Below are 17,144 nucleotides of genomic sequence, written 5' to 3'. Positions count from 1 at the left end.
GGGGTAGGTTACAGTTTCCAATTTTCTACCTTCCTAGAACCCTCTCTCAGTATCCACACCAGCCAGTCAGCAGCCCAGCTTCCTGAGCCTCTGCTCTGCAGGGCCTCCTGGGGCTCCTGTACGTCCAGATGGTGTCCTTTCCTTGGAGGTCTGGGCCCAGCCTCATGGGATTTTTTTCTCCTAACCAAGCAGAAAGAATTTCCTTCTCAGAATTCTGGGTCCCAGCTCAGTAGGGCACCTCCTCCAGGTTTCTGTATTCTGATAATCTCAACCTTCTTCCTTTGTTTCTCAAACTTTTAAGGGTAATTCATAATCCATTGTTTTCAAGGGCAAAGGCCGCAATGACTTTTGCACCAACATAATGCTTCCTAAAGTTAACATAATACTTCCTAAGGTTACTACATCTGGGATACTTCAGAGTTTACTTTGTCTTTCAGACTCTTCAATACCTGATTAACGATTCTGTTTCTATTAAATTAAATCATATGAATGCTATTTGGCTAACAGAGGGATTTTCTCTTACTTTTACCCTCAATTTATGAGAATGCTTAACCATTTTCTCTTTACTTTTACCCTCAATTTAAACCTTATGATTTGGGCTAATCTGATAAGTAAGAAATAGTCTCTCAGTGGAGTTTGAATGTGCATTTTTCTTTTCTTTTTTCTGTTTCTTTTTTGAGATAGGATCTTGCTCTGTCACCCGGGCTAGAGTACTGTGGCGTGATCATAGCTCACTGCAGTCTCAAATTCCTGGACTCAAGAGATGTCCTGCCTCAGACTCCCCAGTAGTTGGGACTACAGGCCTGTGCCCACCATGCCCACCATTTTTTTTTTTCAATATAAATGGGATCTTGCTATGTTGCTCAGGTTGATCTTGAACTCCTGGCCTCAAGTGATCCTCCCACTTAGGCCTCCTAACCTGCATTTTTCTTACTTTGAGGCTACTTGAGAATTGTTTCAAATGAGGATCTGTTTGTTTGTCTGTTTTTTTCTGAGAACTCTCTGACCCATCTTTCCATAGACCTGCTGGCCTTTTATTTTCTCTATTTTTAAATGCTGTTTCTGTATTAGCTATACCAATCTATGATTACCATATAAATTCTAAATACCTTCCCACAAGAACAAGCTGTTGTCTATTAGCTGTTTGCTAATAGAGATTTTTGTTCCCATGCAAAGGTTTGTCATATTTATATGATCAAAAGTATCAAGCTTTTTCCCCACTGCTTTAGGAAGTTGAATCAAAGTTAGGAAGTTTTCTTCACTCCCAGATTATAGTGGAATAAACCCATGTTACCTTTTAATTAAGTATATTGTTTCATCTTAATCTTTACATTTCTGAAACATGTGGAATTTATCCTATTATAAAGCATAAGGAAAATGCCATCTCTGCTACTCTTCCGGGCAGGTCTCTGAAGACCCTCTCTCCTTGCTCATGACCCCAGCAAGTCCTCTAGGGCCACAGCATGCTGACTGAGAACATACTGCCCCAAGCCACAGCCCTGGTCCAAGCTGTGGGCACAGGGCTCACTCAGACAAGACAGCTGGACAGCTCCAAGAAAGGGTCTGAAATTGGGCTTTCATGAAACTGTTAAACTCAAAAGTTTTGAAGAAATAGTCAAAACATCTCCTATTTTCAGGTTGTCAGTCTTATTTCTAGGAAACGGGCTTTTCTGATGTGGGTATCTGATGCCTCATCTAGTTCTCGTATTTGCATATTTATGAGTAGGGACTAAGAGGCTGTGTGTGTGTGTGTGTGTGTGTGTGTGTGTTGTGTATTGCCTTCAAGGTTAGAGATAGTTTCAAAACTGGGATGCACTCCACGCTGCCTTGCTCCAAAGCTGCAAAGAGGTAAGATCTCAGACTTTACTAAGAGCTCTAATTATGCAGGTTCTTATAAATGAAGGTTTCAAGAGTTATAAAGTATATATTCCAATAGCAAGTTTAAACCAGACAAGAAGCACTAAAGATTTTAAAACAAATACATAAAATTACGTTGCCTAAAGAGAGAAAACCAACCACCTCTCCGTCATCAGTAGCCATGCAGGTCTCAGGCAGTAGGTTCTGTGGGATCGCTCGTCCTCACTCCAGAATGGGGAGAAACTGTCAGATGGAAAAACTGTTGTTTAGTCAATTTGCACTGGTCATAACTTGAGTGATTTCATCGTTGTGATTATATACATGACTTGTACTTGTCTGAAATAGCACTGACCAACATAATTTCACTTGTATGGGGTTATATAACCTAACATTTAGGTGTTAAATCATAATAGCTTTGTAATGTTGAATGAAAAAATAAAAGGTACTCCTAAAAGCTGCCCATTGTTATCTAACAAAATACCGCACCTATCATTTTTACCTCAGGAGACACTAGATTAACGCTTTCCTCCCCTTCTGGAGTGCATTTTAATATACAGAACTTTTGGGGATTACCAAAGATGAGAGAATACAATTTTTGAAAAATGAATCGTATTTTATTTTCTATCGCAAACCTAGTCTGTAGCTTGGCTCTCTTTTTGTTAGTGACCTCAAAGTGGATGACTTCCTGAACATGCACTTCCTCCCCTTTGTTCCTTCTTTAAAGAAAGAAAGGCCTGTTATAACAGCAATGAATAATCTAATGAATCCTGCTGGCACTCCCCACTGCTCCTTGTCTTTTCTTCTTTCATATGTGTGTTGTCACACACAAGTCTAATGTATACAGCTCAGACATATTAACAGACACCCCCACCCTGCCTGCCCCCAATTAAGTTGCCAACCCAGCACCTCACTCCCAGCCACCGGGGAAGAGATTGCCTGTTACATCACTCAAGCCCATTATTCTCATTTCTCCCTGTGGCATCTACTCCTTCTGGATGCTTTTTAGCTCATGGTTTAAGCAGAGGCAAGACATATTTTGCATTTTAAGATTAATATTATATATCTTTGACTTTTACAAGGCTAGACACCCTAGGGACTGACATTTAATAGATGTTAATGGAATTTAATTTTTACATGCGCTAGGTGTGAACATTTATCTTCTAAAATAGTCTGAAACCTTAAACGGCACCAAGAAAATTCTGTAACAAATTATTTTTCACTCTATATCCTTAAGTCGAGTTACTGAGTGAAGTAGAAAAGCTGTTTTCTGATAGTTAGAATTTAAAACCTGAATATAATTATCATTAATTAATTACATGGAGAGGATCAACAGGCATTTTGCCATAGTGATTACCATTGCAAAACAGTTCTAAAATGGTGCCTAAAAAGAAACTTTCTCCATAACCTATTATTCCATTGATTTTCATTAGGCAAGGCATCCCCCTGCAAAATTAAGTGTGGCCCCAAATGTAATAAATAATAATCAACATAATAAATATTTTGAAAAATTTTGTATAAAGAAAAAAACTCTAACAAAGCAATACTACTCAAAAGTAACACAAAATGAGAGGTAATTGACAAGGTAACAATGTATTCTGAGTAAATTGTGTGTTCTAAGCCTGCCACCAGAAGCAGAGTAGCCACTTGTGTTTTTAAAGTACATTTTTGTCTGGATTTCAAATATAATTTAATTTGAAATTCTGGCTAATATTATCACAGAATTTGGATAATATTACAGATAGAAGAAACATTGCTTTGTATCTTTGTAATCTTTATAATTCATGAACTAACATATAAAAAAAAGCGATCAGTTTATTCTCTACCTATTTAAAATGCTGAAGTCTCTCCAGTTCCAATTAATGAAGAAAAACTCTTCTTTTTTGCTTCACTGCCTGGCACTGAAGTGCTTACTTACTAAACATCTGATGAGTAAATGAATGATTTTGACAGTAGCCAAGGACTTGCAGCAAAAATGAGGTAATGCAGTACATTGCAAAGAGCAATGTGAGGGAGCAGATCTGGGTTCTCGACCCAGTTCTGTCACGAACTAGCTGTGTCACTTTAGGTAAGGAACTTGACCTCTCTGAACCTCGGCTTCCTCCTTGTAAATCTGGATGCCGGGGATGATCACCAGTGGCCTTCTAGTTCTAAAAGGCTGCAGCCAATTGTTCTTGCCAGAGTCACTTTGAACTTTAGCCGTTAGTCTCCACAGGAGATAGACACATTTAGCATAGTAGCTTCTAGAATGAAATCTATTAAGAGGTTCAGTATGATAAGGCAAGCAGTGGAACACAAACCTCAATGGTTCACCCAAACAGGACTCGGGTAAGTGTAGAAGTATACATGAGAAATAGAAGGGAAACCTGGAAAAAAGTCTCTATAGCTCAGACTAGTGAACTCTCCAGATAGCAGATTTCCTCTAGAGGTCAAAAGTAAGTATGTTTTATTTATAACTGATTAACAAGTGATTACTTTATAAAAGGCTTCCCTTCCAAAGAGAGCACCAGGATGCTTTATTTCCTAACTGGAGAGTGCTTTGCACATAAATAAAGGAGAATCGCCGCTGCCTGTCAGGGAAGCACTTTGACAGGGCAAGCTTGTTCTTGTCTGTGTCCTGATTTACTGTATGACCTTGGGCAAGTCGTTCATCTTCCCCCAATCAGTATCCCTAATGGTAAGATGGAAATAAAAATACTCTGAGGATTCTGCCTTCACTGAAGATTAATAAGACAAGATGAATGTTCTTAAGCCCCCAGAGCGGAAAAGGCCATATACAAGAAGGCAAAAAACTACAGAATAGTGCTGTTGGACTTTTCATACAATTTGGGAAAGAAAAAAACACAATAAAACTCTTGAGCTTTGGGCCGGGCCAGGTGGCTCATGCCTGTAATCCACTCATGCCTGTCATCCCAGCACTTCGGGAGGCTGAGGTGGGCAGATCACCTGAGGTCAGAAGTTTCAGACCAGTCTGGCTAACATGATGAAACCCCGTCTCTACTAAAAATACAAAAATTAGCCAGGCGTGGTGGCAGGCACCAGTAGTCCCAGCTACTGGGGAGGCTGAGGCAGGAAAATCGCTTGCACCCGGGAGGCAGAGGCTGCAGTGAGCTAAGATTGCCCCACTACACTCCAGCCTGGGTGACAGAGTGAGACTGTTTAAAAAAAAAAAAAAAATTCCTGAGCTTTACGTTTTTCAGTCCAAAAACAAAAAACCCTAAAACAAACAAACAAAAAAACCCTCATCACCTACAATCTGCCCATTTTCCCCCCTACATGTTGCACAGTAGTTGAAAAGCTGAAGGCTGATGCTAAATGTATCCCCCGCCAGAATTCTAAACCCTTGCTCCATTGGGAACAGTGAGATCGTGGGCAAATTAGTTTTGATGTGTCAATTTCTTCTTCTGTAAAATATGGGATAATACTACTACTTACCATATGTATACGGATGTGTGAATAGATGCCTGACATATAGTAATTTCCCAGTAACTTTTTGCTGATAATTTCTGTTTCTTAGCAGCATCATTCAAACTGCTAGAATATTTTCTTTTAAAAAAATCAAAGGTCCTTGTGAGATAGTACTGGGATATAAAGATAAACGTGATAAAACATTTGTACTTAAAAGGGGAACTAGTATAAAACCGTAAAGCCCACTGCTTTCTGCTGAATAGAATGAGTTTGGGGAACAGGGACAATGCCTTAAAATGGGGCCGCGCGAACGCGAGGGGGCACTGTGATTCCGCTTTAGCGAGGGAGAGGTGGCAACTCGTGCGGGGCGGGGAGGGCTGCGCGCTTCCAGCATCCCAGTATCCGGGAGCTTCGCCACCTACCACAGCGGCTTGGGTGACCCCAGGCTGGGGCCACTCGCAGCTCCACGGCTCTTCACGTTGGTCTCTCCCCTCCCACTGAGCAGACGGTTCTTTCTGCCAGCTGTTCTTAATTTGAGATTCGTGAGTCCTGGGGTTTGGGAAACCAGACCCCCGCCCCCCAACTGTAGGGAACGTTTTGGGTGCGCTTATGTCGGGTATTTTCATGGGCAAAAGGACTGAAGCTGTCATCTGATTCTTTAAGGGGTTCGTGTCCCAAGAGGGGGTTAAGTTCTCTTGGTTTAGTGAAAGAGGGCTCACCCAACCACCCGTCCAAAGGCCAAACACACAGCAGGTCGGGAAACGACTCTGAAGTCACTCCTTGTCCACCTCTCAAGGTCGGGCGACAGACTGGCACGCCCCAAAAGGAATCTTCAGAAAAAGGGTCAGAGCGGGTCCTTAAACAGCTCAGGTGCGAAGCTGAATCGCCCTTCTGCGGAAAAAGGGGAAACAGTACTTGCTCCCATGGTCCCTCCCTTCCCTTAGTCCCAAGAAGAGGTTAGACACCAGGAAATGTGGCCGAGGCGCTTGGTCTGATCCACCTGCCACTCGGATCCCCACTCCCAAGCGGTTGCTGAGACATCGGCCTGATGGAGAAACTCGATTGATTTTGTTACCTCCTAGAGGGAAAATGCCGTGGGCGGTGGTGTCTCAGCGTCTCTTCCAACGCGAGCTGGGTGGTGCTCTATTGATTTCCACGCGATCCCAGGGCGGGAGCAAGAGGATGGGCTCGGATTCCCGGGCTCCAGGACTGAAGGCCTGGCAGTGTCCCCGGAGGCAGAGCCACCCAGGGAGCCCGTGCAGTATACAAGGTGGGGGGCCCGGAGAGGAAGCACAGCGCAGACTAGGGTGAGGGGCCGGCAGAAAGCAGGGTGGGGGACCGGGCGGGATACACCGACCTAGGACAAAGTACCACCCACCCCAAACTTTCGCAGACCCGGGAGCTTAGGAGGGGAGAGCCCAGCAGCACAGCAGCCTCTTCCGCCGCTCAACGTGCCCAGTTGCAGCGAGGAGGGGCGGCGCTCACGCCTGCTGGACTCGGGCGGCCCCCACGTCGCGCCCACCCGCCGGGCCAACGCGCCGCCGCTCGGGTCACTGAGTGGCAGCCCACGGAAGAAGACAGATCGCTGGGCTCTGGGCTGCGTACGGGCTCCGAGGAAGGGGGATTAAGACGCGGATCGGGAAGGAAGGGACACTGAACCCCGCAGCGTCCCCAGCGCGGTGGGGCGGCGGAACGTGTCCTTGGGCTGCCAGCGGGCGCGCAAGCAGGAGTCTGGCAGGCTCGGGAAGAAGTGAGCGCGGAGACTTCCACCGGGTAAAGTCGGATTAAAGAGAAATGTGAAAAGCAACCCAGGGCAGCCAGCGGAGCCCGGCAGCCTAGAAGCCACCGGCTTCCCGCTGGGAGGCCCACAGTGACTGACACGCGGAGACGCGGCGCTCCCAGCGGCCGCGGGTCTGCGCGGAGGAGTCGCCTCGCAGCGCGGAGCGCGCCAGCGGCGGCCAGAGCGCGAGATGCGGCGCACAGCCCCGGGACGGTCCCGGCTGGGAAACCTCGCGGGCGGCGCCGCGCGGTGCTGACCCGGCGCGGGTCCGAGGGGTGTGCCCCGGCCCCTCCCGCCTCCGCCCCCTCCCGTGCGGGTCGCGCGCCCCTCCCCGCGGCAGAGGCGGCGGCGGAGCATCCAGGGGCGGCGCGGAGCGGAGCGGCTCGCCCAGCCTAGCAGCCAGTGCCTGCGAGCTCCGCGGCTGCTTGGGGAATTCACTTTGCTGCTTTTCGCTTCTCCCTTCCTCAAGCTTCTTCTGGTGGCTTTCTGCCTCCGGCCCGAGTCTTTCCTTTAAAAGAAAAACTTTACCGCGATACCGTTTTCCCCTTGGAGGAGAGGATTAAAAGTTCCCAGAACTGGTGCCGCCCGTGCCGTTGGGGCGCTGGGAAGGTGCTCGGCGGCGGGGTTCCGGGTCCCACCATGTGCACCAACATAGTTTACGAGTGGCTCAAAGCGCTTCAGCTTCCGCAGTACGCGGAGTCCTTCGTGGATAACGGCTACGATGACCTGGAGGTGTGCAAGCAGATCGGGGACCCGGACCTGGACGCCATCGGGGTGCTGGCGCCCGCGCACCGCCGCCGCATCCTGGAGGCCGTGCGCCGGCTGCGGGAGCAGGACGCCGACGCCGCCGGCCTCTACTTCACGCTTGAGCCGCAGCCGCAGCCGGCGCCCCTCGGGCCGCCCGCCGACGCCGCTCCCACCAGCCGCCGCGGGGAGCCGTATGGCGGCCCGGTCCAGGGCACCCGCGGGGACTTCCGCGGCCACACGACCGCCCCCCGCAGCAGGGAGCTGGTGAGCTACCCTAAACTGAAGCTGAAGATCATGATCAGGGATAAGCTCGTCCGTGACGGCATCCACCTGAGCAAGCCCCCGTACTCCCGCAAGGTAAGGAGGTGCCATCCGGGCGGCCCGGGGCGCGCGGCGGGAGGGGACGCGGCCCAGCCGCCTGTGCGCAGGCTTTGCAGCTCATTCATTCCAGGTGACGACCGACGGAGAGGCCTAGAGGCTTTGGGTATCTGGGACCCTAATCTATGCTCTTTCTGTATTAGCCCATTATTCCTTCTCTCCTGGTGCCTCCAATGATTGGGAAGACAATCCCCCGCATCCAGATGTTTAAACTAGCAACCAAAACTCCACCTTGTCTCTGGTGCTCACCTGTCAGGAATCGGACTCGCGGTGCTTCTCCTGGTAGCCAAGGGGAATCCCTAATGCCCTCTGTAATAGTTTTGGGTTTGAGGAGAACCAGAAAAATGGTTAATACCTACGTTGCTTTCTACCTTCCTTCTTCTTTTTCTTTTCCTTTTTTGAGTTTTGAGAAACTCCCAAGGGAAATCAGTGAACTCTCTTTAAGGGAAGTCAGGCCCTGTCTCTCGCAATTCCATCAAAAATCCCAGCACTGCTACAAATGTGAGAAGCGTACCATGAACACGAACATTTTAAGGGGAAAAGTGAAGGAAGCACGTGTCAGTCCATTTGAGATGATTTCCTGAACTCGTGTATACTGGAGGCAATAAGGTGCTAAGGACATTGGAGGTAATAGGGCCACAGGACGTGCTTCAGAGGTCTGTGCTGTCACCAGTTTGGTGTATTCTTAAGCCAGATGAGGTGAAGTAGGTGCAACTGTAACTCCCAGCAAGTGTGAGTGGACCTGCATTTGGGAGAGGAGGACCGAGCACCAGGAAGTGAACTAAAGGAATCCTCTGCACAAGGGGCCTCAGGGAAGGAGCCTGGAAGTTTGGAAATGTGGACTGGGAGCCTGGTAATTAACAGAAAGTGGCACTTCACATCAGCTCTGCGTCTAGCTTGGAGTCTGTTCCGTTTAGGTTTCTAGTTTAGGCAGCTGTCAGAGTAGAAGGTCCTGACTTGATAGAGAAGTAGACAGCACAGGTAACCCTCAGGGTTGCGGAAAGTGCACAGGAATATGAGCACCTCAGCTTAAAACAATCAACTTAGAAGAGCCAGGGGAGAAAATGATGGCAAAGATACTCAGCTGGTGGGGAACACAAACCCAGCTCCCTAGTAGGAAATGTGGATAACCTCAGTGTTGTGTGTGCATCTTGGGCCCTGGTAGTGTTGCTGTAGAATCTTAAGAAAAGACTGTATTGCCTGGACTTAAGGAAGTTCAAGGGAAAGCTCTGTAAAAAGTAGATAACAATACCTAAGGTAGATGGGGATGAGGGGTTTAATATTATCTACTACCTTGCAGGTAATATAGGCAATTCGGATAACCTGCTTGACCACGTTAATTGGTTTTCTAACGAGGATATAAAGAAGGCAGGTTAGGAGGACAGAGTGCTTCAAATTAAACATGTGTTCTGGTTACCCACTTGACTGTGCCACTGATGTGTGCGCTGAACAAGAAAGGGGAGAACACTTTTTCCCAGGCACTTGCATGTATGTAGGAGTTCCATGTATGTCTGGTGTGGATAGAGAGATCTGGACACAGCAGGTCAAAGGAGATCAAAGCCAGTGGATGTTTGTTATTAGCATCCCAGGAAGTAAGGTGGACTTAGTCTGAGAGAACGTGAGTACCTGGACACTCGGTGAGGGCATAGTTCAAGTCCTGGCCAGAAAGGAATGCAGAAAGCAAAGTGCGTCACTAGAGCTTGCTTGTTCTTCAGGAAAAGTGCTGTGTAATGGGGCGAGGAGAGGAGGGGCACTGTGGGCTGGAGGTGAGAAGGGTAAGCTTGCAGTGACACATTTTAGTTCTGATTCTTAAAGAGCAAAAGACAGACCTACATAGCAAACTTAGAGGCCAGAAAGGATGTGAAGGGGATGAAACGTCAGCGCATGTGCTTTGCAGTGTGGACTCCTGCCACAGTGGGTGATATGGTGGTGCATTTGCATAAGTGCAGTTTATGTAGGAAATGCCAAGTTGCATTGCAATACTATTTACTTTCTAAGTAAATAATTACTTCAGTCAACTTTGCTTTAAGGAAAATCCCATAACAATAATTCTTGATAACAAAGATATGCTCCTATTCACTCTATACATATTGAATTTTCCTCAAACTGATGGAAGAATAAAATGGAAACAGGAGTGTTTTTATTATCTTCTTCATTGATGCTCGAGTTGAGGACCAAAAAGCTGGCGCCGACAAAGTTTACTGTAAGAAAGAATAACACACACTGAAATAGGAATTAAAATATAATTAGTATACACCATATAATGTACACACATAATTAGCATACATATATAGCAAACTGAGCATACAAATGTTTAGTACCAGAACACGTTGATCATTCTGGATTTGTTGCTTATATGTGCATTGCCTCTTAAGTTTTGGATTTTAAATTATTGAAGAATTTGTTTTCTGATGTTGCTAGTTTCTTCATGAGCAGTGCTAGGACTTTTTCTTTTCTTATGTGATCCACATTCTAATTTCTCCACTTTCCTTGGCTTTGTCATGATCAGAATGTGTAGTATTTTTTGTTTGTTTGAGATGGAGTCTCGCTCTGTTGCCCAGGCTGGAGTGCAATGGCCAGATCTCGGCTCACTGCAACCTCCACCTCCTGGGTTCAAGCAATTCTCCTGCCTCAGCCTCCCAAGTGCCTGGGGTAACAGGCACCTGTCACCACACCTGGCTAATTTTTGTATTTTTAGTAGAGACAGGGTTTCGCCTTGTTGGCCAGAGTGCTCTCGAACTCCTGGCCTCAGGTAATCTGCCTGCCTCATTCTCCCAAAGTGCTGGGATTACAGGAGTAAGCCACCACATCTGGCCAGAATGTATAGTATTTTTGATGTGCATTTGGAATTCTGCTTGGTAGAGTGGGCTTCAGTCTCCTTTGCAGTAATTTACATTGTTGATGCCTGTGATTTTGTATTTTGCTGAGAATTTTAGATGGCTTGAAAGTGAATTATGCCAAAGATGATCCAGATAGGGAGAGTGAGTCTCTTATAGAGGAAAGTAAGTTGAGGCGTCTTCCTAAGAATCACCTGAAAGGATTGTAGGATTTGATCCAGCAATGGTCAAGGTTATGCGGTTTAGGGATCAGTGAGTTGAAACGTAAATAAAAAATAAATTTCCTTTTGTTTTCCAAAGGAAAGTCTATAGCTTTGAAAAAACAGGAGCTTAGAGAGAGCACCAGGCTTGAAATCAAACATGGTTGTAAGAGTTCCTCTTCTGCTTTGTATGTAGCTTCTCTGACTTCTGTGATTTCTACCTTTGTGAAATGGGGATAAAATAGTTTTTTACCAAGCTTCTCTAGGCCAGGCCTCTTGCTGGACTCTAGGTTACTGTGGTTGGCAGGATGTGAAAGTTCTGCCTCTGGGAACTTAGCATCTAGTAGAGAAGACTTAGAATGAACAACAATGATAATGTGCGATGATTGCTTTGATGAGAAGTACATGATACCATGAACAGGTGCATCCAACCCAGTCTTTCCAGAACAGGCCTAGGACCTGAGTACTGATGATTGAGCAGATCTAGCCTGAAGAGGAGCAGGGTCTTAAGGGAAAGAGTGTTCTCAGCAGAGAACAGTGTGCAAAGGCCAAGAAGGGGAGGAAGTTTAGCATCAACAGGAATGCCAAGGAATTCTGTCTGGTTAAAGCACTGAATGCCTGGAGAAGGTGGCAGGAGATGGAGAGACAGGTGGCAGCTGGTCCTCGGTGTTCTTGAAGTCCTGTTAAAGAATTTGGAGTGTATCTTGTGAGCAGAAGGGAGCTACTGACACATCCTGACCAGAGGCAGGCTGAACACATAGGAGATCGTTGCAGTGTCAGGAGAGAGACGCTGGTGGACACTTACGACAGTAGGGCAGGAGCAATGGAAGTAGAGTTGACAGAACTTAATGATTGGATGACAGAGTGGGAAGGGAGAGAGGTTGGGATGACGTGCAGATTTCTGGTTTAGGATTGTTATGTGATGAAGGAGACCAAGGAAAACAATGAGTTTGTGGGAGAAAGATATTGCTTTCCGGCTGCAACATATGGAGTGTGAGATGCCTGGGGAATGTCCCTACATCACACAGAGCACACTGCAGCTGTGACCACGAATGAGCAGTAGAGGGAGGAGGAAGAAGACGGAGCCCTGGGGAACAGCAGGATTTCAGAGGTGGGCAGAGGACGAGGAAGCTCTAAGGGAGGCTGTAAGTATATTTTAGTTTCTAGCAGACTTGTCAAAGCAAAAGGCAAGCTCTAGGATAAATAATGTCGACAGGCTGAAAAGGGTAAGCACAGGGTAGGTGGAAAGCAAGAAGAAGTGGTGTTCTGGAAGCAATTGGAAGCAGTGAGGTTTCAAGGAGGAGGGACAGGTCAGGAAGTCAGAAAATGGCCAGGTAGGACAAGAACAGAATCACTTCATGGGAAGTGGTAACCATGCCATCGAGTACCTTTGCCACAGCAGATTTGGATGATGGGACCAGTGAGAGTGCAGATGGCGAGCACCCACAACTTTGAAACCAAGCTTGATGAGAAGACAGAACTAAGGTTGCAGCTGAGGGAAGAAGGGAGACTTTGCGCCAAGGGAAGGGTTTTGTGGATTTGTTTGTGTTGAGGATGAGAGAATCTGGAGTATGTCTGGGTGTTAATGGTAAGTAGCCAGAGAAAGGGAGATGTTAGGGACAACAGGGTCCTGGAGGAAGTGTGAGCAAATTGTGTCCAGGGCACCTAAGTGAAGGGTGCGTTCGCTTCTGCTTCCAGTGGACAGAGACCTCCTCCTCCAGGTCAAGGGAAGGGAAGAAGGGGCCAGGAGACTGGGAGCTTTAGAGGTGCTATACTGAAGAGTTCTTAGGTCTCCTTCTGACTGAGTGGTGCCAGTGAGGGAGGAGATGGAAGGATTAGAGGTTTAAGGAGAACACTGTATTAATATAGAAATGTTAGATGTCAAATGTAATGTTTAGGCGTGGTCACGATCATGACATGATGGAATGTACAGGATTCTAAGTAACTACGCACATACAGAAGGTGCAGTCACCATTCACATATTTGTGCTGCAGGTTACAGGTTGCATATGATGTTTTGTTGAATCCCATCATGTCTAGCAATGCTTCTGGGGTTGTGGGAGATGTGAAGGGCATGGGGCTGTAAATATATTTTATTTTCTAGCAGACTTGTCAAAGCAAAAGGCAGGCTGCTCTAGGGTAAATAGTGAGGGGGAGGCATCTAGATTTTTTCACTGAAAAATTGCTCCTTGCTACATCCACCAATTAAAATTGTTTGAGTTAGTATAACATTATTTAATAGTTGTAGGAGTGTTCATCTTCATTCATACCCTTAGTGTGACTTTTATGAAGTAACAAGAATCTCATACTAATAAGTGTATTAATGCATATTCCAGAGAGATAGCCTGGAATGAGGGAATTTGGAAAGACAGAGGTAGTAGGAAGGTTTCTGGTCACTGGGGCCAGGGTGAAATATTTAGAAAGGAAATAGGGAGATTGGCAAAGATGTGCTTGTGTCCTTTGGAGTTTTGCCTTGCATGTTGGCAGAAGCTGAAATGACAATAAATATTCCTCCTCCCAAGAATTCCTTCTGCCTTCGTGACATTACTAGGGGCAGACTGGAAGCTGGAAAACTTCAGCTTTCTCCAACTCAATCAGTGTCCTCAAATATCCTCAACCTATATCCTTCTAGGTTTTTTTGTTTCCAGTACCTGATTGGAATGCTGTGGAAAAAAATGGGGGCAGGAAGGAGACGAGCTTTGGTGGTGTGGGGACTTCTGCCTATGTGTGCTCCTCACAGGTTACTGCTTGTGGAGTTTCCACATAAGTGGACCATCAGCCAACAGCCTGTCCACCCATCCATTCATCCTTCCATTCATCCATCCACCCATCCTTTCATTTACCCATCCATCCATTTATCCACCTTTCCATTTATCCATTCATCCAATTATCCATTTCTCCATCTATCCACTTATCCATCCATCCTTCCACTTAACAAATACTGAGCACATGCCATGTGCTAGGCTTTAGGATCAGGATTGCAGGGAACTAGACAGACATGGTCTCTGCTTGTATGTGGAGACCTAACCCAATGCCTGACATGTAATAGTTGTACCATATCAAAGTTGAAAGTTATTTCTAGAAACGTGAAGGATTGGAGAATATTACACTTGTGTTTATTTCAAATATTTAAAAAATCAACTCTGATTAAAACTCAAGTAAAGATAATGAATCATCAAATTTCAAATCAAAATGTTTATTCCTTAAGTGTTAATGAAGAAGAACTGGGATTGAAAATGCTACTCCTGTAGGACAATTTAAAAGAAGACCTGTCTCTGTGGCAGGGCCAGGACTAGGGTGAAGCAAGTGAGATGACACCCAGGACACACAATTGAAGGAGGTTCTGATTCTCATGCAAGTCCAGGCCAGGCTAGATGGCTGATCACCATTAACAAAATAAATTAGTTACTGTGAAATAGTAGGTATTAAGGGGAATTGTAGGCATTCCTCATATCATACACCAAGTCACCTGTTCCGCTATGCTTAATACTTGTCCTCAAGAGCAATGTGCTGAGAACTGTATCAGTGCCCATCTCCCAGACTAAGGAAGCATGGCTTCTGGGAATTATGGCAGCCCATGAAATTCATTTAAATGAGAATGGTACCACTTTCTGGTGACACTGTAGTGTAGTGGTTAAGCACAATAGGCTCAGAACCAGAGAGCAGAGGTCAAGTCCCAGCTCTGCTCCATCCTAGGTCACTGTTGGCTCCTCTGTGAAATATGGGCAAGACTAGTGACTGCCACACAGGGTTGTTATGGAGATGAGATGAGTTAACACTCATAGACTTACTAGATTGAAATTTCTGTTTCCTACAGCTGCCATAAAAAAATTCCACAAAGTAGGTGTTTAAAACAATAGAAATTTATTCTTTCACAGTTCTTGAGGCTTTAATTCCAAGGTTAAGGTGTTGTCAGAGCCATGCACAAAACCCTAGAGGTCTGCACTGTGAGTCAGCTATAAGGGCCCAGCAAAGGCTTGAAACAGCATCCACGTCTGCCACTGTTACTCCAAGTACCATTGGATCTGCTGGGTCACATGGCCCAAGTGGTAGAGCAGCTTGCACGGCAGCCTGGACCTGCTGCAGAGCCTTCTTTTTTTTCTGGCTCCAGTAGAAATTAGCAGCTTTGGGGTCACTCAGTAAATGGGTTTTTGTAGCACACCCAAATAAGGAATACGTTGCCTTCAAAATTCAAAGAGGCTCACTGGATATTAGATGTCTTTCTTGGTGTAAGAAAAGCCATATGCAACAACCTATTCCTCATCTTAGAAGGGATGTCTTGACTTGCCCCACACCCTGGACCTCTGCAATTTTCACTGAGGTACAAAGTCCCTGATTTTTTATCAGATTTATTTTCCACCTTCTGACATGCAAATGCCTTATCAGTAAGACCAGAGTAATTGCTTCACTTCAATCACTAGATCCAAACAGCATTATGTCATCAGTGTAATGGACAACTATGATGTCTTATGGAAGAAAAAGAGCAAAAAAAAAAAAAAAGGCCCTGCTAGTTGAATTGTGGCATAGGGCTGGAGAGGTGAGAAACCTGAGGTAGGACAGTGAAGGTGTATTGCTGACCTTCCAATTGAAAGCAACCTGATTCTGGTGTTCTTTACTAACAGGTGTTGAGGGAAAAAAAATTGCCAGATGAAGAGCCTGGCTCATGTAAATACTCACCTGTGGTAGCTCCTCTGTACCTGGGTTTGCTTGAACATCTCAGCCTCCATCACGTGCTCATGTGTTAGCTGTGTACAGAAGGGTCTGCTGATCCTGATCTTATTCCTAATGATAGGGGCATTGATGATAAATCAGTGGTAGATTTTTAGTGCAAATGATGCCTAGTCATTTCTGTGTACTGGAGGATACAATAACAAAAATGATTTAGGTTGTAATCTTGAAAACAGTTACTTGGAAGATTACAGTGTTGCTGTTACTCAGAACATTTCTAGAGCTCCGATGTCTGCAGAACATTCTTGGGAGTATCTTCAGTGGTGGCAAGCCTTTCTTCTTAGCAGGTGGATCTGGTTTGGGGTAAACACCTAAAGTAGTGTGGAGTCAAATCAGTCAGTTAAGAGTAATGACATTCAGTAAAGTGTGAAATGGAAAATGTAATCTTGGCAACAAAATAATGAGGGTTTTTTTTGGTATGACTTATAGAATGGTTTTCAGATTTTATGATGCTTATACTTCGTTTCCTTAGTTTTAAACCCTTAAAAAATGCAGCCGGGCGTGTGGCTCATGCCTGTAATCCCAGCACTTTCAGGGGCCGAGACAGGTGGATGACAAGGCCAGGAGATCGAGATCATCCTGGCCAACATGGTGAAACCACGTCTCTACTAAAAAAATACAAAAAATTAGCTGGGCATGGTAGTGTATGCCTGTAGTTCTAGCTACTTGGGAGGCTGAGGCAGGAGAATTGCTTGAACCCGGGAGGTAGAGGTTGCAGTGAGTGGAGATTGCACCACTGCATTCCAACTTGGGTGACAGAGTGAGACTCCATCTCAAAAAAAAAAAAAAAAAAAGAAAGAAAGCAAGCTCTTAGTGGGTATCCATGTTTGTAAATATGCAAATTCTTCCAAAAGGCTTTTCAAAACACAAAAGTCAATTCCCATGTATTTGCAAAGAGCAAGGCACCTATTATGGTCTCTCTGGATAGAATTGTAGTGTAAAGGTGTCTGTGGCCCAAAAGGGGAGGAATTAGGTAAGTCGTGCACGGATATCAGTAAACTGTGCAGCACTCATTGGATTAATCAGGATTTGGATGGTTTGATGGTGTTCTTAGGGCTCTTCATTTGCTGATCCTTCTGTTCTTAGAAAGCCCTTTACCACCTTATCATCATGGCTGTACTCATTCCTTCCTCCCCACTCTTGAGTGAAATAGAAGGTGCCAAAGGCAGGGGTAGCATTTTAAGGCTGCCCTCATGAACTTTGCTCTTCAGTA

The 17,144-nt window shown here is 45.6% G+C and overlaps 1 protein-coding gene across 1 annotated transcript in view; it reads left to right on the top strand.

The window, feature by feature from the left end:
- The first annotated feature begins 7,681 nt into the window (after positions 1-7,681).
- The window catches only part of SAMD5 (sterile alpha motif domain containing 5), a 58,930-nt gene continuing 49,467 nt past the window's right edge, over positions 7,682-17,144 (top strand). The window contains exon 1 of the mRNA XM_012452626.2: positions 7,682-8,146. Coding sequence (XP_012308049.2) covers positions 7,682-8,146 — 465 coding nt within the window. The remainder of the gene's footprint in view (positions 8,147-17,144) is intronic.

This window comes from Aotus nancymaae, unplaced genomic scaffold, assembly GCF_030222135.1.
Source record: "Aotus nancymaae isolate 86718 unplaced genomic scaffold, 86718_ANA_hifiasm-v0.15.2.pri h1tg000040l, whole genome shotgun sequence".
Classification (NCBI taxonomy): domain Eukaryota; kingdom Metazoa; phylum Chordata; class Mammalia; order Primates; family Aotidae; genus Aotus; species Aotus nancymaae.
The sequence above is the reverse complement of the archived record's forward strand: the minus strand, read 5'-3'. Positions and strand labels throughout refer to the sequence as shown.